The 27,117-nt window shown below is 46.6% G+C and overlaps 2 protein-coding genes across 4 annotated transcripts; both read left to right on the top strand.

Annotated features, from left to right (window-relative positions):
* The first annotated feature begins 106 nt into the window (after nucleotides 1-106).
* LOC125772335 (cholesterol transporter ABCA5-like) lies at nucleotides 107-10,218 on the top strand. The gene is made up of 11 exons (XM_049443915.1): nucleotides 107-963; nucleotides 1,623-1,804; nucleotides 1,858-2,793; nucleotides 2,866-3,052; nucleotides 3,114-6,275; nucleotides 6,348-6,534; nucleotides 6,604-6,878; nucleotides 6,951-7,112; nucleotides 7,236-7,906; nucleotides 7,978-8,312; nucleotides 8,387-10,218. The coding sequence occupies exons 3-11, from the start codon at nucleotides 1,892-1,894 to the stop codon at nucleotides 8,491-8,493; spliced, it is 5,988 nt and encodes a 1,995-aa protein (XP_049299872.1). The 5' UTR covers nucleotides 107-963; nucleotides 1,623-1,804; nucleotides 1,858-1,891; the 3' UTR covers nucleotides 8,494-10,218.
* A 740-nt stretch (nucleotides 10,219-10,958) lies between these two features.
* On the top strand, nucleotides 10,959-19,706 carry LOC125772353 (polyserase-2-like). Of its 3 annotated transcripts, none has more exons than XM_049443966.1 (3): nucleotides 10,959-11,789; nucleotides 18,579-18,999; nucleotides 19,077-19,706. In XM_049443966.1, exons 1-3 carry the CDS (start codon nucleotides 11,054-11,056, stop codon nucleotides 19,672-19,674), a joined length of 1,755 nt encoding a protein of 584 aa, XP_049299923.1. In that variant the 5' UTR covers nucleotides 10,959-11,053; the 3' UTR covers nucleotides 19,675-19,706. The 3 variants fall into 3 exon arrangements, with proteins under 3 accessions (XP_049299923.1, XP_049299921.1, XP_049299922.1); XM_049443964.1 differs by lacking the exons at nucleotides 18,579-18,999; nucleotides 19,077-19,706 and adding exons at nucleotides 11,857-12,277; nucleotides 12,354-12,983 and having other exon boundaries at nucleotides 10,960-11,789; XM_049443965.1 differs by lacking the exon at nucleotides 10,959-11,789 and adding an exon at nucleotides 17,659-18,511.
* Nucleotides 19,707-27,117: the final 7,411 nt, after the last annotated feature.

The following is a 27,117-nucleotide window of genomic DNA, read 5'->3' as shown; positions in this document are numbered from 1 at the left end:
CCGGGATAAGGCAAAGGACAAGGAGGAAATGCCTTTTTTGCTGAAAAATTTGCTCACTTCAGCTCTTTGTGGTTGACAACATTGCTAAATCCGTAATCATGAAATATAAATGAATAAAATAAAATTAATTTCGATTTTGCCATGATTCCGAAAACTGAAATCTGTCAATCAGCGTGAAGAAACATTAAAGGCGTTTTATCTATGCGATATGTTTTACAGCTTGGTTTCAATGAAATAATTTATGTAATCACAAGTAAATTTCTTTTTTTTTCAAATGGTACATAGATCAAGTTCGAAGTGATTTTTTAATTCAGTTATTTTAACTTAAATGTTTGCACAATAATGCATAAATACAAAACCAAATCCGTTTTCTGTTTAAATCGCTAGAGAAAAAAAATACCAATAGAGAACGCTAGTGAGCAACGTCGAGAACACGCGATTTGACATAATCCCGCGAGGAGCTGGGGAAATAGAAAAACGCGGAACGGTGACATGGCTGGTGGCGGTGGTGCATTGTCACTGTGTGTCCTGCAAAGAAAAGCTATCGGCAGTGAAAATGTCCTGTACGCGAGTGATCCGTAATGTGGGAAAAGTGTTTTCTACATAGTTTAGCTTTCGAGAAAGCTATTTAGCGTGTTCCGTTTTATTATTTTCATCCACTGTTTAATGAATGCGATTGGGTCGTGCAATTATCAACTGTTAAAAGGCGGAGAAAATCTCCGACGGAAAATTTGCACCATTGACCGCTAGCGCCCTGGTGTGAAAAGGGCGAATACATTAAATTCTAAAGCCAGTATTGGCCCTTACGGGTGCCGAACAATCAATGAACATGCTGACAAAACAAGTGAACAGAAAGTAGCAGTATGAAATGTAGCTGTTACAGTAAAAGCCATCGGTTTTGGTGTTTAATACTAGCAAACGAAACAATCGCAAAGATTGCCCCTGCATTCTACTGCAGCACAGGTAGGCAACGAAGTGGTGCGAGCTAACAACTCGTGAAAATGTGAAAAGAAAAATTAACCATTTGATACTGCTCCATTTTGGACGGCGTCCGATGAGCTGGATATAGCAGAAAATCATTTTACCGTGGGCGCGTTTGATACATCCGGAAGTGTTTGACACTTAGCGAAAAATCGATAATTTTTTCAATCATCCCATCATCGGCAAAGCAATGTCAAGATAGTTGAGGGAGAGGGTTGTGAAGCAGTTTTGCATGGGGTGAATCCCAGAGAGGAAGAAGCACACGCGCATCTGTGCATGTGTGAGTGACGGGAGAAAATTATGGCATGGTACCGGTTGCTTTGGCGGGCAATAAGTGTACGGAGAAAAGTTTATGGCAGCGACGCGAATCAAGTAGACCGCGTGGTGAAGTGTAAACAAACTGCACGTGGATTGTGTGCGTGTTGCATGCTTTTTTTGTGTGCTAACATTGTTTTGTTCAATAGAATGTTTCCTGTTTTGTTTTGTGCCTTGCTGTGGAAAGTTTAATAATGTTATTGAATTAAAGATGAAGAAAAGAATATTAATAATAATTATATAATACAAAGGGAATTATTTGCATAGATTTTCATAAATTTTGTCCGACATAACGATTTTTTGTATTTTTATACTTTCTTTTTAAGCATCTAACGTAGAGTGAATAATCGAAGGCTTCGGAAAATGGGAGCAACAGATTTGTAAGGCAATAGTAACTTCAAACCGCTGCAATCGATTACCGTACATAATCATTAGCTAAGAACATCGCCGTGCCATCATCATTTTTCTGCGAACTCCTACTACATCACACAGTATTACAACGACAACGGTAAGCAATCGTACTTGACAGGCGAACACTTATTGGACATACCTACTACACAGAATCGTATGCCAAGCATACAGTACTAATAGCACCATGGGAAAGGAGCTGATGAACAGTAGCAACTTCTGCCAACAGCTCGGAGCAACGTTGGTACGCAATTTTAAGCTAAAGATCAGAGACTCACGCAAAACGATAGCGGAAGTATTTCTGCCGCTCTACACGCTGGGCACACTGATAGTGTTGAAAATCCTCATACCGAATCCCAACTTTCCCGCCATCACGGAGCCACGCGGTGCAGCGACGCTGTTCGAACACTTTCAACACCATAAGGCCCACACGATTGCCGTGTTGCCGCAGCCAAACTCCTCCACGACAGTTCCGTTTCTGAGCGAGGTCAACGAACTATGGATGTCGAATCGACGCCACCAGCCAGGAATACATCCGATCAAGTGGATGGTGTACGAAACGCCGGAAGAATTGCTTGCCGCCTACTGGCGGGATCCGAGCAAGATGCCCCTGGCACTAATATTTCACTCGGACGATCCACTGTTCGGTCCGCTGCGGTACGAAATTCGCACGAATCCTTCATTCTATGTTACACCATCGACGACAGAGCTGTATTCGTCGCTGGTCACGTGCAGACAATCCGATAGCTACTGGTCGGCGGTAATCCCGATCGAAACGGGCGACTCGTGTCCGGTAAATCAGTACTACTATTCGGGGTTTATAGCGCTACAGACCCTGCTCGACTATACTAAGATCCGGATCGTGACGCAGAACGAAGAGCTACAGATACCTCATATTACGCTAGAGATGTTTCCCAAGGAAGCCTACACTGGCAACTGGATGGTGGCGTTTAGGCTGGTCATTCCGATCTACATGGTGATGGCACTATCGCAATTCATTACATATCTGCTAATACTGATCGTCGGCGAGAAGGAGAACCACATCAAGGAGGGATTAAAGATAATGGGATTAAGGGATTCCGTCTTCTGGTAAGGAAAACAAAATCGTCCGGCCTTACGGAACGCCATCATTTATATGTATTTTCATTGGTACTTCTGCAGGTGTGGTTGGTTCGTCATCTACGCCGTGTTTGTAACATTTCTTAGCTTCGTCTCAGTGATTCTCGTGTTTTCGTTGGGTGTCTTTCAACATACGAACTACCTGCCAGTATTTATACTGATTCTGCTGTACAGCTTTTCTGTTATTCTGATCGGCTTCATGATTACACCATTCTTTGACAACTCTCGGGTAAGTTACCTTTTCGCCATTTATTTTTAGTATGTACTAAGATACATAAACTAATTTCCAGACTGCTGGCATACTGGGGAACTTTGCGGTCAACATTATGTCGCTACTGTACTTCTTGCAAGTGTTCATCGACGATACACACACCTCGGCAGCATTGTGGACCGTGTCACTCATTTCCCCCACAGGGTTTGCTCTGGCAATGGACAAAATTCTCGTGCTGGACATATCCGGTCAGGGTGTTACGCTGAACAATCTCTGGACCGGACCGGGCATTCCAATCGGTGGATCCATCCTGATGCTCGTCGTTGACATTGTGTTGTACGCGGCGCTGGCATTCTACTTCGACTGTGTGATTCCATCGGACCATGGTACGAAACAGAAGCCTTGCTTCTGTCTGAACCGAAACTACTGGTGTAAGAAAAAAGTGCCAAAAGTACCATTGCTGAACGGCGAATCGGCCAACTCGTTTAACAATGCACTCGAGGATCAGGCACGCGATGTGGAACCAGTGTCCCGCGAGATGCGCGGCAAGGAAGCGATCCGTATAGTGGATCTGTACAAGACTTTCCACTCCTGTCGCAAACCGGCAGTGAACGCGGTCAATGGAATCAATCTGACCATCTACGAAGGACAGATAACGGCGATTCTTGGCCACAACGGAGCAGGCAAGAGCACTCTTTTTAACATTCTCACCGGACTGACGTCGCCTACATCGGGCACAATATACATCTTCGGGTACGATGTACGTGATCCGAACGATATGACCATGATCCGACGTATGACAGGAGTGTGTCCACAGCATGACATACTGTTCGAAACGCTCACACCGAAGGAACATCTGTACTTTTTCGCTGCCGTTCGTGGCATTCCGCCGGCATTGGTGGACAGCGAGGTGAAGAAAACGTTGCGCGATATTGACTTGTTCGATACGGCGGAGACGCGAGTGAAGCATCTGAGTGGTGGTCAGAAGCGCAAGCTTTCCGTCGGTATTGCCATTATTGGTGATCCAAAGATTATCATACTGGACGAACCGACGGCGGGTGTGGATCCGTACTCGAGGCGGCACATGTGGTCCATTCTGCAAAATCGCAAACACGGAAAGGTGATCCTGTTGACGACCCATTTTATGGATGAGGCTGACATTCTGGCGGAGCGAAAGGCCGTTGTGTCTCGCGGAAGATTACGGTGCTGCGGCTCATCGCTCTTCTTAAAGAACAAGTTCGGCATCGGCTATCATCTGACGCTGGTATTGGATACTAATGCATGCGAAACTTCCATCACAAAGTTGGTTAACGAACATGTTCCGCAGGCCGAGAAAGCCCGTCGGCACGGCCGTGAACTGAGCTACATCTTACCACACGATGCGGTGAACTCGTTCGTGTCTCTGTTTGATGATATCGAGAATGAGATTAAAACAAAACGTATGATGCTAGGTATCTGCTCGTACGGTGTGTCCATGACGACTCTGGAAGAGGTATTTCTGCATCTGGAAACGCAGCGTGAAGGTGAACAGAAGGCCGGCGATGCGGGTGAAGGGGAAGACGGAGAAGGAGACGGTGAGGATGACGAGGAAGATAGACAGGCGGCTGGTTATCCGGTGTCAGAAAATCTCAGCCGCAAAGTCATGAAAACTAGAGGCCTCCCCAGAAGCTTATCGCTACAGGAGCGCAGCAACAGTTATCAGTCGCTCAAGAACGACACCAAAACGTTGCTCGACGAGCAAAACGCGGAAAATAAAGCATCCCTACAGGATAATCGAATGCAGTTTGATACTATCATACCTATCAACGGGCTCGGGTCGGACGGTGTTAGTCAGGGTACGGCCGGCTCCGGAATTCATCCGATGTCCGTAGGCGGTGGTGTTGCCGGTGGTGGAGGTCAATCTTCGGCCGTCAATTCTCCACAGTCCCAACGAATGCATCGCAAAAAGCACCACCGTTCATCACGCAATGGAGTAAGCAAAAGCACCAAGAGTATCTACGAAGATCAGACTCAAACGCATGCGTCCGCATCGGCAGTAAAGTTGAATAGCCAAAACCGCACGAACTGGATGGATTTGGATGACATTCCGCTATATCCGTCGAGGTGGAGTACGATCGGAGCCCTGCTGAAACTTCGACTGACAATCCTGTTCCGGGATATACAACGGTTGTATCTGTTGATCATACTTCCGCTGGCATTCACGGCTCTCGGGCTGTATCTAAATTCCATACAGGTACTGTCTCCGATCATGCGCTCCATACTGCTCGATAATACCACCTACGGTAGCAACATTACAAAGATCGCCATACACGACAATACCAATCCTACCGGGTGGCCTCATGCCGCTTTCGTTTATCACCATCACCATCAGCAACGGCAGCAGAAGCGTGAGTCTCAGAAGCATTATGATCCGATCCCACAATTTTTGCACCAGAAGCATCATCAGCAGCAGCAACAATCGAAAGAGGCGGCACATTTGTATCATCGGTTCCTGGCAGAGCTACACCGGTCGGCCAACGTGACGGAAGATTATAATGGTAACTTTTCGTTGCTACTTGACATAGCTCCGCACATGGCTGCATTCAATGTGAATGTTATATCCTGGTCAAATGTATCCATCACCACGCTGTACAACGATACCACACAGCATAGTCTGCCGATTATTTTGAATCTGATCAGCAACACACTGCTGCGCGTGTATGCCGAACTAACGCCGGCATCTATAAACTCTCAGCATCTGCTCTATCAGCGTGCCGGTCCTGGGCGGAAAGGCCCGGTACCAACATCCAATGCGCAGTCCACACTCGATTATCAAGACGATGGGACAGATGTTGAAAATCTGGACGACGTGGCATTTCAACCTTTACCTTCGAGCACCAGTTCAAGCACTACTTCTTTTTCTGCCGGTGCTACCCCAGACCGTACCTCGAGCGACTCCATGCTGCGTATTGAACTGTGGTCCCATCCATTCCAGCAAACGGCCCAACCACAAGAGTTCAATATAGGCACGTTCTCGTCGGCACTGTTTGTGGGAATGATATTTGTGCTGATTCCCGTCTCGCTGGCCGTTGACATGGTGTACGACCGTGAAATGAAAGCCAAAAATCAACTGCGCGTTAATGGACTCTCGTCATCTCTGTACCTATCGGCATACTTTATCGTGCTGTCCGGCCTGATGCTAGTTATTTGTGCTGCTTTGCTTGGGCTTGTGTTTCTATTCGACATTCCATCGTTCCGGCAGGTGAGCTAGGGGTGTTTATGAATTGATGTAGCAAAGAGCTGCGCTTCTAATTGACGTTCTCTTTTAATGTAGCCCCCGGCACTCATCACCTTGGGAATGCTAGTGTTTCTCTACTCGCCAGCCGGTATCCTTTGTTCCACTTGCTTCTCTTACTTCTTTGATCGTACCGATTCAGCGCAATCGATTCTACCCAATATATTGACGTTTGTAGGATTGATCCCGTTCATTTTGGTTGTGTTTTTGGACATGCTGGGAATTGGTAAGAATGTGGTAGTACAAAACGATTGCAAACGATGTTACTAAAACTACCAAATATTCATATTTTCAGAGGTTAAGGCAGCGATAGCACTACATTACGTGTTTTCCTTGATCAATCCTATGTACATTCCGTACGCAACGGTGTACTTCGTCGACCGGGTATACATCGCGTGCCGATTGAGCTCGGCATGTGCGGAACTGTCGATGGCTCATTACATGACCGAAGAGGTGATAGTAATGGCATGTGGGTGTCTGTTGCACATTCCAATCTGGGCGTTCTGCTTACGTGTGTCTGACGTGATGAAAAGCGGCGGTCGTATGCGAGATCTCTTCCATCGATCGGCGGTAAGCCTTTCGCATACAGTTCAGGTGAATTTAAAACCGGATCATTTCCCAAATTCTCTTCTTACGTTGTAGAGCGAAGAAGATGTAATGACCGAAGAACAGTGCACCGGCGAATATGAAGATGAGGATGTACGCAACGAGCGGAGTCGCGTGTTCCGGCTTACATCCAATCCACAACAAACGCAGCAGGACGACTTCACAGGTCCGCTTGCTCAGCCGGTAGTATTGGTCAAGGTTAGTGGGCGATCGTGCACGAGATGCTACATTGGATGAGTTTCATTTCAATAATGTTTTATCTTTCCTTGGGAATATTATTAACTTAACATTTGTCATCCAATTTTCATCAACCCTCACCAGAGTCTTCGCAAGGAGTTCTCTCAGGAATCGCTATGCGGCAATTGCTGCTGTTGCGCGGATGACGAACCTCCAAGAAAGAAGATTTCCGTACGAAGTCTATCGATTGCAGTGGACGCGGGAGAGGTATTAGGCTTGCTCGGCCACAACGGTGCTGGTAAAACGACCACCATGAAGATTATGACGGGTGAAACGGCTCCGACGCGTGGTACGGTTCGCGTCGCCGGTCACAGTATTACTATCAATCAAGACGATGCCTTTAAAACGTTGGGCTACTGCCCACAGCACGATGCTCTGTGGAAGAACGTGACGGTGCGCGAGCATCTAGAGCTGTATGCGCGTATACGAGGAGTGCGTGGCAAGGATTTGAACCGATTGATATCTACCTATTTGACGGGGCTGCATATAAACGAACATGCAAACAAACAAACCCAACACTGCTCAGGTGGTACCAGGCGTAAGTTGAGCTACGCAATGGCGATGGTGGGAGCTCCTAAAGTAGTACTATTGGATGAACCTTCGACCGGAATGGATCCAAAGTCGAAAAGATTCCTCTGGGACACTATTCTGGCCAGTTTCCATGGTAAACGATGTGCTATGTTGACGACTCATTCGATGGAGGAGGCCGACGCGCTCTGTTCACGCGTTGGGATAATGGTTAAAGGAGAACTAAGGTAAGCAGATACCGCACATTACCCCACACGCATGATGAGAAACGATTAGTAACTCATTTTTATGTTAATAGATGTCTCGGGTCAACGCAACATTTGAAGAATCTTTACGGTGCCGGTTACACGCTGGAGATTAAGCTGAAGCACATAGAAAACATATACAGTGAAACACCAATCGAAAGCCAACCCAGCAGCAGCCAGGAGCAGCTACAGCTCGACCAAAGTACCGACCACATTGCACCGGTTATCAGCAACTGCATTGACAATCGTTCGATGGCGTTGCGCAATTTCGTAACGGATCTGTTTCCGAGTGCCACCTTGGAAGAAAGCTTTGCCGATCGGCTAGTATACTCTGTACCACAGCAAGCCGTCAGTTCCTTAGCTGAATGTTTTTCACGGCTCGAGAAAGGTACGATACAATGCGACGTAAACTATAGCATGGTCTTTCGTCTAATCTCTTCTATTCGTCCTTTTCTCTTTCAGCCAAAACCGAGCTAGACATAGAGGAATACTCATTCAGCCAAACAACACTAGAACAAGTGTTCTTAAAGTTTGCCCACTACGACGAGGAAACCTCCAGTGTGCAGTAGATTATACAGTAATCGATCATAGATCATCAACGAGAAGACAGCCTCCGATCGAATTATCCTTGAGATTAGTTTTGCAAAATCTTACTCTACAGCATTTGATAGATACTTATGTGCGTGATTATAACAAATATCTTACTTGCACACTGTGCGTGTGCTAAGGGAAATCATGTTTGGATGTGTGTTTGTGCGTGTATAGAGAGTGAGGAGCGTAATAAAAGCGACTAGTATTAGACAAAATTTCGTCATCACGACACCAAACATTCAACATGCAACAGAAAGCATTAGGGTGTTGCATTGAAACCGCTACCATTACCATCTAGGGCAAGTAAAGTGTCGCTGTGTCAGCATGTGGAGCATTGTGCAAATGTAAGTAAATTTATCTAAAGTAAATAATTTGTGCAATAATTTCAGGTGAAAGGAAGAAAAATCTGCAAATTTAAAAAATCATCGAAATGAAGAAAAATGGCTGTTTTTGGCCGTGGTTAAGAGCGATAGCTAAACGAAAAGAACAAAAGCGGAGGCAAAGTGCAATGAATGGCGCAGAGCGAACATTAATGGTTGCAACTAGAATGTAAAATTCATGCAAATAAGGATAAAACCGCATATTAATCTAAACAGGGCGAACACGTTGAGTATAGTGCGATGAATGAAGGATATTGGAAAAGGTTAGTAAAATATTACAATAATTTAAAACAAAACCTAACTACATAGTAAACGAATGCCACTGTTTTTGTGAAGCAGTTGAAGCGTCTTCTCTGTATGCAAATTTTTGCTGAGAAATCTTTTAGATTTAAATGATATTTAAAAGAAAAAAAAAAACCAAAAAAACTAGTAAAAACTCTTTAACGACAAACAAGCAAACACGCAAGCATGCTATAGAGCGGGCAAGTGAATTAAACAATAAGATAACTAAGCTAAATTTAGGTGTATAAGAAGACTAAACGAAAAGGCAAGGATAATATGCACGAGGCAAAGGAAGCTAACTAAATAAGGAATCTGAAACAGATGTCAAATCATTGTAGAGCATAATAGCTGGTTGGAATGAGTATAGCGATCAACAGATCTGCAATGAGATTATAGTGTGTATTTAAGCACTACAATAACAAGATCAAGACGATGATCATTGCATGGTATGCAAATTTGACATAGCTATCGAAACAAGGTAACATATTAACATGCAAAATTTGTACAATGCCACATTGACAAAAAAAAAATAAAAAAAGATGCAAAACAGAAAATCATTTCAAAATAATTTGATTTGAAAACTGTGATTCAAAATGGGAATATTGGTAAGCAGAGAAGTTGAAGCATGACAAGTAGGTAAATAATTAAACAAAACAACAGACACACACACAAGCGCGCATTCACCTAATAATTCTTTTTCGCCAATGATGAATGTGGAAAGCAACATTCATAACAGCTAGCGCATCGTGGAATACATGCATTACAGATTAAAGAGAAACTAAACCCGTTCTTAGAAAAAAAAACAACCACATGAAGGAAATAAAACCAACTAAAGTTGCATCTCACCGATGCCAAACCAGGATCGAAGCATGAAACATGTCGAGTGAGATGCGTAGAGCGATAAAGTACTAAGCGTCATCAAAGGCTAAAGAAAGCTTTTATCGGTTTGTAATGGAAGTAAGGTAGGATTAGCGAAACGTGAAGCACTTTAAAATAAAGTTTTGGAAAAGAGTCATTGACGTGAAACATAACTTATCAAAATGCATTTCAGACAACATCCATAACCATCCTTTATACGCCCTGAATCTTTGAAACCCTCATCTATACACTAATGTGAGAATAACTACATACTTCTCTAACCGCCTCAGATCAGATTGGATGGGATTTCCCACGTTTGTAGGAGAAGGTTGCGGTTGTGCATGTGCATGCAGCGGAAACCGTATGTGAGCTATACCATGCTAGATTACGATCGCTAGCAAACGTAACTGCAATACCCCCCTTTGATACCGTTGAAAGTCATTGCCATTGTGGGCATTGATGGTATATGTGCTAAAACCTGATTTTACCTCCTCCAGGGAATGAAGCCGTTCTAAGTAGTTTAAAATGAAACAAATGCTAGAGTGTGTACGTGAGGCTTTGTGCGTAGAACATGAAAAGGTTACACGAAAAGAATCGACCCATTTGTTAGATATTTCTTTGTTATATATTAAGTCTCTCGGGCGCTCGTTTTTGCTGGCCGAAACGTTTTGCAAGGTCTACAGTTAGAATCGGTAGTTAGAAACCGGTTCTGGATTTCTCTTTATATTAAGCAATTAGCATTTAAATTAAATGTATTTTATCTCTATTACTATCTCTATGAATATCCATCCAATCATTAATTTGGTCTTCAGCAAACGATGTATCATTTATACCATTTTACAGAATCAAATACATTGTTTGGAAACTTTTCAACCGACCCATACAAAAAATCCCACACTACAAGCAAAATGCTGCGGGCTCCCCGAGGCTCGTGGCCTTCCCATTGATCATATCGATAATCTGGTAGCAACTTGCATGGACAGTACGAATTAAACCGCCAGTGAAAGAAGATCACAGTATGGTCCACCAAAAGCAACATTGGTGGACAGCTCGTCTATTCGTGATAGTGTTACTACACACGATTTGTTCCAGCTTTGCACAGGATGAGCTACAGACAAAGGATTACAACGATAACGAGTGTGGAAAACGTTTAGCCCAACGGGAAGGGCTTGTGAAGGGCGGATATTCTACGCGTCCCGGTGACTGGCCGTGGCATGTGGCGCTGTATCAGCGTGGTATCACAAGCGATGGTTTCGAGTATGCTTGTGGAGGTAGCATCGTGCATCGGTACCTGATACTAAGCGCTGCTCACTGCGTCACATTCGCTGCTAGTCGTCGGAAAATACCGACCGAAAATTTGCTGCTAAAGATGGGTCGTTTCAACCTGTCGAACGAGATGGAGGAACACGCCGAGGAGTTCAACGTGATCGAAACGGTAGTGCACGTCGGTTTTCGGCCAACAACGTTCGAGAATGATATAGCGATCCTAAGGGTGGAAATTCCAATCATTTTCAATGATTACATTCAACCTGTTTGTCTGTGGAAGCGCGACGATGGCTTCGAATTACCGTATGTTTACAACGAACAAGCGGGCACTGTCGTTGGTTGGGGACTGGCGGAGGAAAATCGGCTTGGAGCGATTCTCAATGAAGCTCGCATGCCGGTGGTCGACTCGTTGACGTGTTTGGCAAGCGATCGTGCATTTTTCGGTAGACTGCTGTCCTCGAAGGCGTACTGTGCAGGATATAAAAATGGTATGTGTGATCGGCAGCGTCATCAGAACCACAGCATTAACACATTGTAGTACTATTTTTGCAATAGGAACGGGCGTGTGCAATGGTGACAGTGGTGGTGGAATGTTTTTCCAGTTTCAAAACCGTTGGTACCTGAAGGGTGTAGTTTCATTTAGCAACACAATCGATTCCTCTGGGCTGTGTAATTTGAAGCAATATATCGGATTTACTGATGCTGCACAGTATATTGATTGGTTGTATGAAAATACACCTAACAGCGGAATCGACGATCCGATACTGGGACATCCCAATATTCGGCTTATCAACCAAGGCAACTGTGGACGAAATGAGCATGTATATGAATACGGTGAGGAGCGCAAACCCATATTTAAGCAATATCCTTGGATGGTAGCGATACGTCATCCATTCGTAGATTCTGAGTATGTTCCCTGTAACGGAGTGTTGCTCAACCGAAACTACGTGCTTACAACTACTTGTGTTGATTTACAGTGAGTATAAGCGGCTTTACCGTACTTGTTGAATGTTTTTTTAAAATGATAATTCGTACCATCGTGACCTTTCTAGAGATGAGATCAGCGTAACACTCGGCGATTACGACACGAGCAAAACGAAGGATTGTGGTACAATAGATGGACAAGAACAATGTGTTTCCTCAGTGCAAACTGTATCGGTGGGTCAGCTATTCCGCAAAGATAACCTCGTTCTCGCACGTCTAACCATACCAGCTGTTATCGGACGACGAGATCACATTGAAGCAATCTGTCTTCCGGTGACGCCACAACAGCGTGGGCGCTTGTACAATCGCTACATCATGACGGGCTGGAAGGAGAGTGGAACTGACTCGCGAATATTGCAGCGCGCTTTGCTTGAAGCAATCGATTTGAATAAGTGTCGGGCTGAGTTCCAGGGAGTCAGCTACGCTTCTGAAGCTTCTAAACAGATGGATAACAGAACAATTTGTGCCCGAAACTTGGATGATCCTTCGCGATCGCCAAGGTGCAACGATTATCAGCCAGGATCGGCAATACAGGCCATTGAGAAGAAGTCTAATCGATATTTACTTTACGGGTTACAGACAGGCATTAGTTATTGCTCCGTACCGGAACAGTACATTGCTATTAGCAAGTATCTGCAGTGGATTTTAGATAACATTCGTGGGTAAACACGTCATTACATCAAAGTTTTAGAACTGAACATTTAAAACAGGTCTTTGATGAAATTACACATGATGACACGTGATGAATTACATGAAAAAAAAAACATCCAGTGTGTTTATGAAACGAAATTGTTATATACAGAAATAAAAAGTCATAGCGACGATTTTTTTCAAGAACAATCTGATCAATACAATAATTATGTTGAACGCATACAACACTAGCACACGAAATTCATCAAATTATTATTGAAACAGGGGCTAGTGAATCGTTGCCTAGTGATTGGAATCTTGGCATCATCTCATAAAGGGGTATTATTCATTTATTTTTGAATATTTTATTAAAAGAAAAGGCCTACTCCGGGACACAGGAATGAGAAGGAAGGGGGAATAAGGCTGGCCGTTAGACAAGCCGAACTGATCGTTCCTTGGGAAGGAGGGAAAAAGGGAACAAGATTGGTCGTTGGACAAGCCTAACTGACCGAACCTTGGGGAGAAAGGTGGGAGTACCAAAAATACAGTGACAATACTTAACTACACCGGAGAACACTAGTGAATATCTGAAGCTTGCTACCCGTCAAGGACTCACAACAGATTCAAAAGCTGGGTATGATATTGTGGCGACCAAAGCGTCCTAATTAGTCAGGACACAAACAAATAACACAGCGCCACCTAGGACACGAACAAATAACAAAGCGCCACCTAGGACGAAATGTTTTCGTTCGGGCCGAGAACAATCAGGTCCTTGTTCTCCGGCAGATAACAATGAGATCCTTGTTCTCGGGCAGGAAACCAACCGAAGGATAGGAAAAAGAAGAAAAATAAGAAATGGTTTGGACCACGCTCAGCAGGATATAAAAACGGTGGCATGCTCGTACCAGAGACAGTTTTTTCGTCCTGACCTGAGGTCCTGAAGGAAGAACAGCCAACCGGCAAAAGAAGGAAGACCAGCCAACCGGCCAAAGAAGGAAGGAAGTTTATAAATAAAAATAGGGTTCCTCCCCGGGAATTTCTAAAACTGGTAACCCCGATCCTTCCGCCGCTCGCCGCACGTCCCTACACCGTAGCAAACCACTTCGGCCCGTACGCTCTCTTTTACCCACGACGTCCCGTACCAACGCTGTTGTGGACCACGTGGTTCCGTACACGCCGACCCTACGACGGCAGTACCCACTACACACCGCTCCATTTCGACGTGTTTCGTCCCACCCCGTGAACGCCACGCCGTTTTGGTGATCGCCAAACGTTTTTCCTTCACCCCCAGTTGGGCGACGAAGCCTTTTTTCTCTCTCTCGAAGCGGAGCGTTTGACTCTCCCACGTGGCCGTCATGTTGCATAGCCCGCCAAAAGCTGTAAATGATAATTTTGCAACGGTACCCAGTCCCGCTATTGGACTCACTCCACCGCCCTTGACGATCAACGCACCCGCTGAACGTGACGCGGCTATCGATATGCAGGATCCCGAAGTTCAGACGATGAACGCCATGCGACTCAAGCTGCCCGTTTTGAGTACCGCCGACATCCACACCTTCTTTTTCGCCCTGGAAAATTGGTTTGATTTGTTGAACATCTCTCCGCGAAGCGACATCAGGCGGTTCAACATCCTCGAGACGCAAATCCCGACCAGCATTCTTCCCGAGGCGCGACATGTTTTGGAGAACGTGCCCAGTACCGACCGTTACGAAGCTGCAAAGAAAGCTCTGATTCAGCATTTCGAGGAATCACAGCGAAGCCGACTACATCGATTGCTGGCAGACATGAACCTCGGTGACCGTAAACCATCTCAACTGCTAGCTGACGCACGGAGAACGGAGCAATGACGGACCTCATGTTAGTCGACCTTTGGATTGGACGCCTGCCCCCGTATGTCCAATCAGCCGTTCTTCCCGCCACGAAGGATAGCGAGGACAAGATAAAAGTAGCCGACGCTGTCATGGACTCGTTCGCCCTTTACCATCGGACCGGCCCATACCAAAGTGGGTCGGAAGTGAGGAATGGGGAAGTAGAGCTTCTCACTCATCAAGTGAACCAACAGAGCCAGCGATTGGAAGAAGGCAGACGAACCGTCGGGAACCTGAGGCAGACGAACCGTCGGGAACACTCTCGTCCCCGATCCCAGTCTCGACCAAGACACTGGGCTAACTCAACAGCACGGAATCCGAACTTCGAGATTTGCTCATTCCACGGCCGACGACAAAGAAACAGCACGCCATCCCCATCATCATGACAATCCCCTGACGACATCAAACGAGAGGTTCACACAATAGCATCCGCTAGCGCTCGCCTCACTGTAGTGGACCGATGAACAAAGCAACGCTTCCTAATAGATAGCGGCGCCGACGTTTCGGTAATTACTCGCCATCACAGTTCTTTTCCGTGTAAGCCATCTATCATGAAGTTATTTGCTGCCAACAGAACACCCTTCAAGGTATACGGAGAATCACTCTACACCCTGGACTTGGGACTCCGAAGAGCATTCCTGTGGAATTTCGTAATCGCGGACGTTGGGACAGCCATCATTGGAACCGACTTCCATCTCCTGGTGGCTCTTCGCCGCAAGTGCCTGGTAGACGCACTAACTAAGCCACATACGCCCGGGGAGACTGACCACGAACTACAGGAGCCAACCGTCAAGGTTTGCGATGGAACATCTCCTATCGCCAACTTGATGAAGGATTTTCCCGGACTAACCGCACCGATCGCACCCGGAACGCTCTTGCGAACCAACATCACCCATCGCATTGAGACCACAGGACAACCAACCTTCGCACGCCCCCGAAGATTGTCCCCCGAGCAGTACGCCGCAGCCCGCGCGGAATTCGAGTCCTTGGTACAACTCGGAGTGTGCCGTCCTTCAAATAGCAGTTGGGCCAGCCCGCTGCACATGACCAGGAAAGCTGACGGAACGTGGCGCCCCTGTAGAGATTACCGTGCCCTCAACGCAAAGACGATATCGGACCGTTATCCATTGCCTTTCCTGCAGGATTTTACAATGCAGTTGCAGGGAAAGATCATCTTCTCCAAGATCGACCTGCACAAGGCATACCATCAGATCCCCCTGCACCCGGAAGACATCCCGAAGGCGGCCATCACAACCCCTTTCGGGTTGTTCGAGTTTACCACGATGCCCTTCGGGTTGAGGAATGCGGCGCAGACGTTCCAGCGGTTCATCCATGACGTCCTGAGAGGGTTGGACTACTTATTTCCATACATCGACGACATGATATTCGCATCATCATCTGAGGAGGAGGATCACGAGCTCCTAAGGCAACTGTCCCAGCGTCTCGAGCAACACCAGCTGGCCATAAATCCAGCTAAATGCGAGTTTGGCCGTAGCGAGATCACCTTCCTAGGCCACCTGGTCAACGTAGAAGGAATACGTCCTCTTCCCGAACGAGTGCAAGCCATTAGCGAGATGAAGCATCCAGCGACCATCATGGAGCTTAAAAAATTCCTCGCTATGGTCAATTACTACCGCCGTTTTTTACCCCACGCATTGAAGACTCAGAGCATCCTGTTGAAGATGGCACCGGCCTATAAGAAGAAGGACAAAACTCCACTGGTTTCGACGCAGGAAGCCATCGAAGCATTCGACCGCTGCAAAAAAACATCTGCAAACAGCTACCCTGTTGGCACATTCCGCTTCAATTGCAGAGCTATCACTTTGGACCGACGCATCGGATTTCGCCGCCGGAGCTGTTTTACACCAACTGGTCGACGGACAACTGCAGCCCTTAGGATTCTTCTCGAAGAAATTTGAGAAAGCCCAGCTGAAGTATTCAACATACGACCGGGAGCTGACAGCCGTCCATCTCGCTGTACGGCATTTTCGCCACCAGTTGGAGGGACGTGAATTCCGGATCTACACGGATCACAAACCTTTAACGTACGCTTTTCGGCAGACACACGACAACGCTTCACCACGACGAGCGCGACAGCTTGACTTCATCGGGCAGTTTACCACCGACATTCATCATGTACCAGGAGAAGGAAATATAACCGCCGATCTTCTTTCACGTATCGAAACGGTACAAGTGACGTCTTCAATCGACTACGAACAACTAGCAGAGGAAGAAGTCAGCGATCCAGAACTTGCGGATATACTGAGTGGGAAGACACCATCCGACCTGAACCTCCAGAATACGCCGTTCAACGGATCCCACAAATCACTGTATGCTAGATTACGCTAGATATGCTAGATTACGATCGCTAGCAAACGTAACTGCAATACCCCCCTTTGATACCGTTGAAAGTCATTGCCATTGTGGGCATTGATGGTATATGTGCTAAAACCTGATTTTACCTCCTCCAGGGAATGAAGCCGTTCTAAGTAGTTTAAAATGAAACAAATGCTAGAGTGTGTACGTGAGGCTTTGTGCGTAGAACATGAAAAGGTTACACGAAAAGAATCGACCCATTTGTTAGATATTTCTTTGTTATATATTAAGTCTCTCGGGCGCTCGTTTTTGCTGGCCGAAACGTTTTGCAAGGTCTACAGTTAGAATCGGTAGTTAGAAACCGGTTCTGGATTTCTCTTTATATTAAGCAATTAGCATTTAAATTAAATGTATTTTATCTCTATTACTATCTCTATGAATATCCATCCAATCATTAATTTGGTCTTCAGCAAACGATGTATCATTTATACCATTTTACAGAATCAAATACATTGTTTGGAAACTTTTCAACCGACCCATACAAAAAATCCCACACTACAAGCAAAATGCTGCGGGCTCCCCGAGGCTCGTGGCCTTCCCATTGATCATATCGATAATCTGGTAGCAACTTGCATGGACAGTACGAATTAAACCGCCAGTGAAAGAAGATCACAGTATGGTCCACCAAAAGCAACATTGGTGGACAGCTCGTCTATTCGTGATAGTGTTACTACACACGATTTGTTCCAGCTTTGCACAGGATGAGCTACAGACAAAGGATTACAACGATAACGAGTGTGGAAAACGTTTAGCCCAACGGGAAGGGCTTGTGAAGGGCGGATATTCTACGCGTCCCGGTGACTGGCCGTGGCATGTGGCGCTGTATCAGCGTGGTATCACAAGCGATGGTTTCGAGTATGCTTGTGGAGGTAGCATCGTGCATCGGTACCTGATACTAAGCGCTGCTCACTGCGTCACATTCGCTGCTAGTCGTCGGAAAATACCGACCGAAAATTTGCTGCTAAAGATGGGTCGTTTCAACCTGTCGAACGAGATAGAGGAACACGCCGAGGAGTTCAACGTGATCGAAACGGTAGTGCACGTCGGTTTTCGGCCAACAACGTTCGAGAATGATATAGCGATCCTAAGGGTGCAAATTCCAATCATTTTCAATGATTACATTCAACCTGTTTGTCTGTGGAAGCGCGACGATGGCTTCGAATTACCGTATGTTTACAACGAACAAGCGGGCACTGTCGTTGGTTGGGGACTGGCGGAGGAAAATCGGCTTGGAGCGATTCTCAATGAAGCTCGCATGCCGGTGGTCGACTCGTTGACGTGTTTGGCAAGCGATCGTGCATTTTTCGGTAGACTGCTGTCCTCGAAGGCGTACTGTGCAGGATATAAAAATGGTATGTGTGATCGGCAGCGTCATCAGAACCACAGCATTAACACATTGTAGTACTATTTTTGCAATAGGAACGGGCGTGTGCAATGGTGACAGTGGTGGTGGAATGTTTTTCCAGTTTCAAAACCGTTGGTACCTGAAGGGTGTAGTTTCATTTAGCAACACAATCGATTCCTCTGGGCTGTGTAATTTGAAGCAATATATCGGATTTACTGATGCTGCACAGTATATTGATTGGTTGTATGAAAATACACCTAACAGCGGAATCGACGATCCGATACTGGGACATCCCAATATTCGGCTTATCAACCAAGGCAACTGTGGACGAAATGAGCATGTATATGAATACGGTGAGGAGCGCAAACCCATATTTAAGCAATATCCTTGGATGGTAGCGATACGTCATCCATTCGTAGATTCTGAGTATGTTCCCTGTAACGGAGTGTTGCTCAACCGAAACTACGTGCTTACAACTACTTGTGTTGATTTACAGTGAGTATAAGCGGCTTTACCGTACTTGTTGAATGTTTTTTTTAAAATGATAATTCGTACCATCGTGACCTTTCTAGAGATGAGATCAGCGTAACACTCGGCGATTACGACACGAGCAAAACGAAGGATTGTGGTACAATAGATGGACAAGAACAATGTGTTTCCTCAGTGCAAACTGTATCGGTGGGTCAGCTATTCCGCAAAGATAACCTCGTTCTCGCACGTCTAACCATACCAGCTGTTATCGGACGACGAGATCACATTGAAGCAATCTGTCTTCCGGTGACGCCACAACAGCGTGGGCGCTTGTACAATCGCTACATCATGACGGGCTGGAAGGAGAGTGGAACTGACTCGCGAATATTGCAGCGCGCTTTGCTTGAAGCAATCGATTTGAATAAGTGTCGGGCTGAGTTCCAGGGAGTCAGCTACGCTTCTGAAGCTTCTAAACAGATGGATAACAGAACAATTTGTGCCCGAAACTTGGATGATCCTTCGCGATCGCCAAGGTGCAACGATTATCAGCCAGGATCGGCAATACAGGCCATTGAGAAGAAGTCTAATCGATATTTACTTTACGGGTTACAGACAGGCATTAGTTATTGCTCCGTACCGGAACAGTACATTGCTATTAGCAAGTATCTGCAGTGGATTTTAGATAACATTCGTGGGTAAACACGTCATTACATCAAAGTTTTAGAACTGAACATTTAAAACAGGTCTTTGATGAAATTACACATGATGACACGTGATGAATTACATGAAAAAAAAACATCCAGTGTGTTTATGAAACGAAATTGTTATATACAGAAATAAAAAGTCATAGCGACGATTTTTTTCAAGAACAATCTGATCAATACAATAATTATGTTGAACGCATACAACACTAGCACACGAAATTCATCAAATTATTATTGAAACAGGGGCTAGTGAATCGTTGCCTAGTGATTGGAATCTTGGCATCATCTCATAAAGGGGTATTATTCATTTATTTTTGAATATTTTATTAAAAGAAAAGGCCTACTCCGGGACACAGGAATGAGAAGGAAGGGGGAATAAGGCTGGCCGTTAGACAAGCCGAACTGATCGTTCCTTGGGAAGGAGGGAAAAAGGGAACAAGATTGGTCGTTGGACAAGCCTAACTGACCGAACCTTGGGGAGAAAGGTGGGAGTACCAAAAATACAGTGACAATACTTAACTACACCGGAGAACACTAGTGAATATCTGAAGCTTGCTACCCGTCAAGGACTCACAACAGATTCAAAAGCTGGGTATGATATTGTGGCGACCAAAGCGTCCTAATTAGTCAGGACACAAACAAATAACACAGCGCCACCTAGGACACGAACAAATAACAAAGCGCCACCTAGGACGAAATGTTTTCGTTCGGGCCGAGAACAATCAGGTCCTTGTTCTCCGGCAGATAACAATGAGATCCTTGTTCTCGGGCAGGAAACCAACCGAAGGATAGGAAAAAGAAGAAAAATAAGAAATGGTTTGGACCACGCTCAGCAGGATATAAAAACGGTGGCATGCTCGTACCAGAGACAGTTTTTTCGTCCTGACCTGAGGTCCTGAAGGAAGAACAGCCAACCGGCAAAAGAAGGAAGACCAGCCAACCGGCCAAAGAAGGAAGGAAGTTTATAAATAAAAATAGGGTTCCTCCCCGGGAATTTCTAAAACTGGTAACCCCGATCCTTCCGCCGCTCGCCGCACGTCCCTACACCGTAGCAAACCACTTCGGCCCGTACGCTCTCTTTTACCCACGACGTCCCGTACCAACGCTGTTGTGGACCACGTGGTTCCGTACACGCCGACCCTACGATGGCAGTACCCACTACACACCGCTCCATTTCGACGTGTTTCGTCCCACCCCGTGAACGCCACGCCGTTTTGGTGATCGCCAAACGTTTTTCCTTCACCCCCAGTTGGGCGACGAAGCCTTTTTTCTCTCTCTCGAAGCGGAGCGTTTGACTCTCCCACGTGGCCGTCATGTTGCATAGCCCGCCAAAAGCTGTAAATGATAATTTTGCAACGGGAACCCAGTCCCGCTATTGGACTCACTCCACCGCCCTTGACGATCAACGCACCCGCTGAACGTGACGCGGCTATCGATATGCAGGATCCCGAAGTTCAGACGATGAACGCCATGCGACTCAAGCTGCCCGTTTTGAGTACCGCCGACATCCACACCTTCTTTTTCGCCCTGGAAAATTGGTTTGATTTGTTGAACATCTCTCCGCGAAGCGACATCAGGCGGTTCAACATCCTCGAGACGCAAATCCCGACCAGCATTCTTCCCGAGGCGCGACATGTTTTGGAGAACGTGCCCAGTACCGACCGTTACGAAGCTGCAAAGAAAGCTCTGATTCAGCATTTCGAGGAATCACAGCGAAGCCGACTACATCGATTGCTGGCAGACATGAACCTCGGTGACCGTAAACCATCTCAACTGCTAGCTGACGCACGGAGAACGGAGCAATGACGGACCTCATGTTAGTCGACCTTTGGATTGGACGCCTGCCCCCGTATGTCCAATCAGCCGTTCTTCCCGCCACGAAGGATAGCGAGGACAAGATAAAAGTAGCCGACGCTGTCATGGACTCGTTCGCCCTTTACCATCGGACCGGCCCATACCAAAGTGTGTCGGAAGTGAGGAATGGGGAAGTAGAGCTTCTCACTCATCAAGTGAACCAACAGAGCCAGCGATTGGAAGAAGGCAGACGAACCGTCGGGAACCTGAGGCAGACGAACCGTCGGGAACACTCTCGTCCCCGATCCCAGTCTCGACCAAGACACTGGGCTAACTCAACAGCACGGAATCCGAACTTCGAGATTTGCTCATTCCACGGCCGACGACAAAGAAACAGCACGCCATCCCCATCATCATGACAATCCCCTGACGACATCAAACGAGAGGTTCACACAATAGCATCCGCTAGCGCTCGCCTCACTGTAGTGGACCGATGAACAAAGCAACGCTTCCTAATAGATAGCGGCGCCGACGTTTCGGTAATTACTCGCCATCACAGTTCTTTTCCGTGTAAGCCATCTATCATGAAGTTATTTGCTGCCAACAGAACACCCTTCAAGGTATACGGAGAATCACTCTACACCCTGGACTTGGGACTCCGAAGAGCATTCCTGTGGAATTTCGTAATCGCGGACGTTGGGACAGCCATCATTGGAACCGACTTCCATCTCCTGGTGGCTCTTCGCCGCAAGTGCCTGGTAGACGCACTAACTAAGCCACATACGCCCGGGGAGACTGACCACGAACTACAGGAGCCAACCGTCAAGGTTTGCGATGGAACATCTCCTATCGCCAACTTGATGAAGGATTTTCCCGGACTAACCGCACCGATCGCACCCGGAACGCTCTTGCGAACCAACATCACCCATCGCATTGAGACCACAGGACAACCAACCTTCGCACGCCCCCGAAGATTGTCCCCCGAGCAGTACGCCGCAGCCCGCGCGGAATTCGAGTCCTTGGTACAACTCGGAGTGTGCCGTCCTTCAAATAGCAGTTGGGCCAGCCCGCTGCACATGACCAGGAAAGCTGACGGAACGTGGCGCCCCTGTAGAGATTACCGTGCCCTCAACGCAAAGACGATATCGGACCGTTATCCATTGCCTTTCCTGCAGGATTTTACAATGCAGTTGCAGGGAAAGATCATCTTCTCCAAGATCGACCTGCACAAGGCATACCATCAGATCCCCCTGCACCCGGAAGACATCCCGAAGGCGGCCATCACAACCCCTTTCGGGTTGTTCGAGTTTACCACGATGCCCTTCGGGTTGAGGAATGCGGCGCAGACGTTCCAGCGGTTCATCCATGACGTCCTGAGAGGGTTGGACTACTTATTTCCATACATCGACGACATGATATTCGCATCATCATCTGAGGAGGAGGATCACGAGCTCCTAAGGCAACTGTCCCAGCGTCTCGAGCAACACCAGCTGGCCATAAATCCAGCTAAATGCGAGTTTGGCCGTAGCGAGATCACCTTCCTAGGCCACCTGGTCAACGTAGAAGGAATACGTCCTCTTCCCGAACGAGTGCAAGCCATTAGCGAGATGAAGCATCCAGCGACCATCATGGAGCTTAAAAAATTCCTCGCTATGGTCAATTACTACCGCCGTTTTTTACCCCACGCATTGAAGACTCAGAGCATCCTGTTGAAGATGGCACCGGCCTATAAGAAGAAGGACAAAACTCCACTGGTTTCGACGCAGGAAGCCATCGAAGCATTCGACCGCTGCAAAAAAACATCTGCAAACAGCTACCCTGTTGGCACATTCCGCTTCAATTGCAGAGCTATCACTTTGGACCGACGCATCGGATTTCGCCGCCGGAGCTGTTTTACACCAACTGGTCGACGGACAACTGCAGCCCTTAGGATTCTTCTCGAAGAAATTTGAGAAAGCCCAGCTGAAGTATTCAACATACGACCGGGAGCTGACAGCCGTCCATCTCGCTGTACGGCATTTTCGCCACCAGTTGGAGGGACGTGAATTCCGGATCTACACGGATCACAAACCTTTAACGTACGCTTTTCGGCAGACACACGACAACGCTTCACCACGACGAGCGCGACAGCTTGACTTCATCGGGCAGTTTACCACCGACATTCATCATGTACCAGGAGAAGGAAATATAACCGCCGATCTTCTTTCACGTATCGAAACGGTACAAGTGACGTCTTCAATCGACTACGAACAACTAGCAGAGGAAGAAGTCAGCGATCCAGAACTTGCGGATATACTGAGTGGGAAGACACCATCCGACCTGAACCTCCAGAATACGCCGTTCAACGGATCCCACAAATCACTGTATGCCGAATGCCCTGGAGGAATTATTAGACCTTACATCACGAAGTCACACCGGAAACAACTGCTACACGCCGTCCACGACCTCAACCACCCTGGAGCACGAGCCACCACCAAATTGATGACGCAACGATTCGTTTGGATGGACATCAACAGGGAGACCCAGACCTTCGTAAGGAATTGTATCGCGTGTCAACGAGCCAAAGTAGGACGCCATACAAAAAGCCCCCTAACAGCGTATCCCACAACCTCCGCAAGGTTCTCTCACATCAACGTAGACATCATCGGACCATTTCCAGTCAGCAACGGCAACCGCTACTGTCTGACAATCATCGATCGCTTTTCCCGATGGCCCGAAACAGTGCCGATTCCGGACATTACGGCATCAACTGTCGTTTCAGCGCTGCTTTATCACTGGATCGCCCGATTCGGAGTTCCCTCTCATGTGACAACGGACCATGGAAGACAATTCAAATCTTCCTTGTACAGGGAACTGACGCGAGTACTCGGAACGAAGCACATCCATACGACCGCCTATCATCCGCAGGCAAACGGGCTAATCGAAAGGTGGCATCGCGCCCTCAATGCTGCCATCTGCTGCAAGGAAACGACCAGATTGAGCGAGCATCTACCCTTGATTCTGCTGGGACTAAGGACATCCTATAAAGATGACATCAAGGCATCCCCGGCAGAACTGGTCTATGGGACGACACTCACCATCCCCGCAGCGACATACCTGGTGGTTAGCAGTGGCTGCGTAGCGATAGTCGGAATTTGCAGGCTTAGTCCTCCACGATTTCGGGGCAAAGCTAGGTGGTTCAGTAGAACACGTATGCCTCCGGATCCTTGCCACAGGAATGGCCAATAGTCAGCGACACATACAGAAGCCACATACCATAGCTTGAAGAGGAGAAAACCGTTGAGGAGGGTTATCTTCTGCATGAGGTTTAGATCCCTCATGCGATGATGCCAGACCAGACGTCAGAATTGGTTGATAACAATGTCCAAGTTAGATCTTCACCATGTGGGAAATCTTGGGGGAGGTGGCGCAGCAACTTCTTCCATCTTTTCATAGATTTCATGGCTGCATACGATAGTATAGCCAAGGTAGCTTGGGGAAGCTATGAGTTCTTTTGGAATCCCGGCAAAGCATACCAGATTTATACGAATGACAAAGACCAACGTCACATGCCACATGTGATGGTGCATGGAAAACTTTGAGGACCCTTTGCTATCACCAAGGGTCAATGTATGTAGCAATACGGATCCGAAGTCTCTTGTAGGATAATACAGATTCTACGTACCCTACTGCGACTTAATACGTTCACGGCGTACAGAACGGTAACATATAATTATGTGGTATAGTCGTACGTAGCTGCCCTATAGCGTTACTGTTATACTGCTGGTATAACTGTTACCAAACCAGCAGCGTTATAGTGGCAGCATTGAAAGTTACGCACTTACAACGCGAGCGGGATCGAGTAGACTCTCCCTTTTTCCTTGATACGCCAATGAGATAGGACGTGATTCATTTTGTGAAAGCTTAGTTAGGGTAAATTAGGTTAAAATTAGGTTAATTTCGGTGTAGTAAAATAGTGTTATAAAATAATAACATAATTATATAACTTCAAATATCTGATCGTAGTGATTGCATGATGTACCAGAGCGGTGGTTAAAAGTATGAACTCGGTACAGCGTTCCTGGTAATAGATGCGATGCGAAAGAGATTAATCGATCGGTGGCCGATCAACGAACGGATGTGAAATTTGAAGGTTCGTGGAAGGTTCTTCAGCCTGAGCATTATTAATGTGCATAGTCCGTAGTCGTCGCGATGACCCCCAACTGACTGACTGAGGACTGAGAAGGCAGCAGACCCGACAGGACGAGAAGCGCAGCTTCGAAGAGTCGGATGAGCAACTGATGCAGCAGCTATCCCAGTCGGGGGAAACTCATAAGTTCTAGAGGATGCTGAATGCGGCACGAGGTGGTTTCACTCCCACGACCGCTATGTGGCGCAACGAGGAGGGAGATATCCTGTCGGACGAGCGAGAGGTCATCGACAGGTGGAAGTGCTACTTCGACAGGCACCTGAACGGAGCAGATGCAGGAGAGACTGAACCAGGCGCAGGAAGCAGAGGAAAGCAGTATTACGACACCCAACAGGATGACGAAGTGCCCACGCCATCCTTGGACGAAGTCATCAGTGCCATCAAACTGCTGAAACGCAACAAGTCAGCGATGGTCTGGTGACAGAGCTGTTCAAGATGGGCCCGGAGAGACTTGCCGCGATTATGCATCGACTGATCGTAAGGATTTGGGACCAGGAAGAACTACTGGACGAGTGGAAGCTGGGTGTCATACACGCAGTGTACAAAAAGGGCGACAGACTGGACTGTGCTAACTTTCGAGCCATCACAGTCCTTAATGCTGCCTGAAAGATCCTGTCCCGAATACTCTTCTGCAGACTTGCGTCCCTTGCCACAGATTTCGTCGGAAGCTACCAAACTGGATTTGTTGGAGGCAAATCGACAACCGACCAAATTTTTATTCTACGGCAGATCCTCCAGAAGTGCTGAGAGCATCAGATCCCTACGCACCGTATCCTCCCGTAGCAAGGACTGACTATCCGGTTATGAGGTAAAATAAGCATAGTACCGTATTTTAGCGTGTATAACGACCACCTTTTAGGTCAAAAAATGACCATAGTCGATTAGGGGGGTCGTTATACACGGGTAGTAACTTTTCCGTTCTAGCCTTATGGATTAACAGTCGTTTCAAAAATTTCGAGACTCTTTATGTTTTAACAACTGACTGATTCGTTTAAAGCTTATAGATCTGCCTTGAATTTTGACATTCGTCATCAAAATTGCACAATTTAAGCAACATGGTTCCAATAAAAAGAATTTCAAAATGGAAGATTATTATGAATTGTAATGTTCAAAATTAATTGTAACAATAAAATTTTTCCAATTGTTACAAAAAAAAAATCTGTTTTTTTTTAAACCCTGGAAAATTCATCTGGAGGGTCGTTATACACGGGGGGTCGTTATACACGCCGAAATACGGTAAGTCTAATAAGTCGTGACTTTAGAGGTTGTTATGCCAAGAAAGAAGGCGGCTTACGACACCTTAGATCGGATCGAACTATGGAACACCATGCAGCAGTACGGATTCCCAGGGAAGCTGGTACGGGTGTTGCTGGTGAAGCTGGTACGGGTCCCGGCCACTATGGATGGGGTGCAGTGCATGGTGAGAGTGTTAAACTTGTTGTTGGAATCGTTCGA

The sequence above is a fragment of the Anopheles funestus genome, chromosome 3RL (genome assembly GCF_943734845.2).
Source record: "Anopheles funestus chromosome 3RL, idAnoFuneDA-416_04, whole genome shotgun sequence".
Taxonomy (NCBI): domain Eukaryota; kingdom Metazoa; phylum Arthropoda; class Insecta; order Diptera; family Culicidae; genus Anopheles; species Anopheles funestus.
The sequence above is the reverse complement of the archived record's forward strand: the minus strand, read 5'-3'. Positions and strand labels throughout refer to the sequence as shown.

Coding starts and splice junctions, on each gene's coding strand:
- LOC125772335 (XM_049443915.1), top strand. CDS start 1,892: ATGGGAAAGGAGCTGATGAACAGTAGCAACTTCTGCCAACAGCTCGGA. Junction 6,276..6,347: donor ACATTCCATCGTTCCGGCAG/GTGAGCTAGGGG, acceptor CTTTTAATGTAG/CCCCCGGCACTCATCACCTT. Junction 6,879..6,950: donor ATCTCTTCCATCGATCGGCG/GTAAGCCTTTCG, acceptor CTTACGTTGTAG/AGCGAAGAAGATGTAATGAC.
- LOC125772353 (XM_049443966.1), top strand. CDS start 11,054: ATGGTCCACCAAAAGCAACATTGGTGGACAGCTCGTCTATTCGTGATA. Junction 11,790..18,578: donor CTGTGCAGGATATAAAAATG/GTATGTGTGATC, acceptor TTTTTGCAATAG/GAACGGGCGTGTGCAATGGT. Junction 19,000..19,076: donor ACTACTTGTGTTGATTTACA/GTGAGTATAAGC, acceptor TGACCTTTCTAG/AGATGAGATCAGCGTAACAC.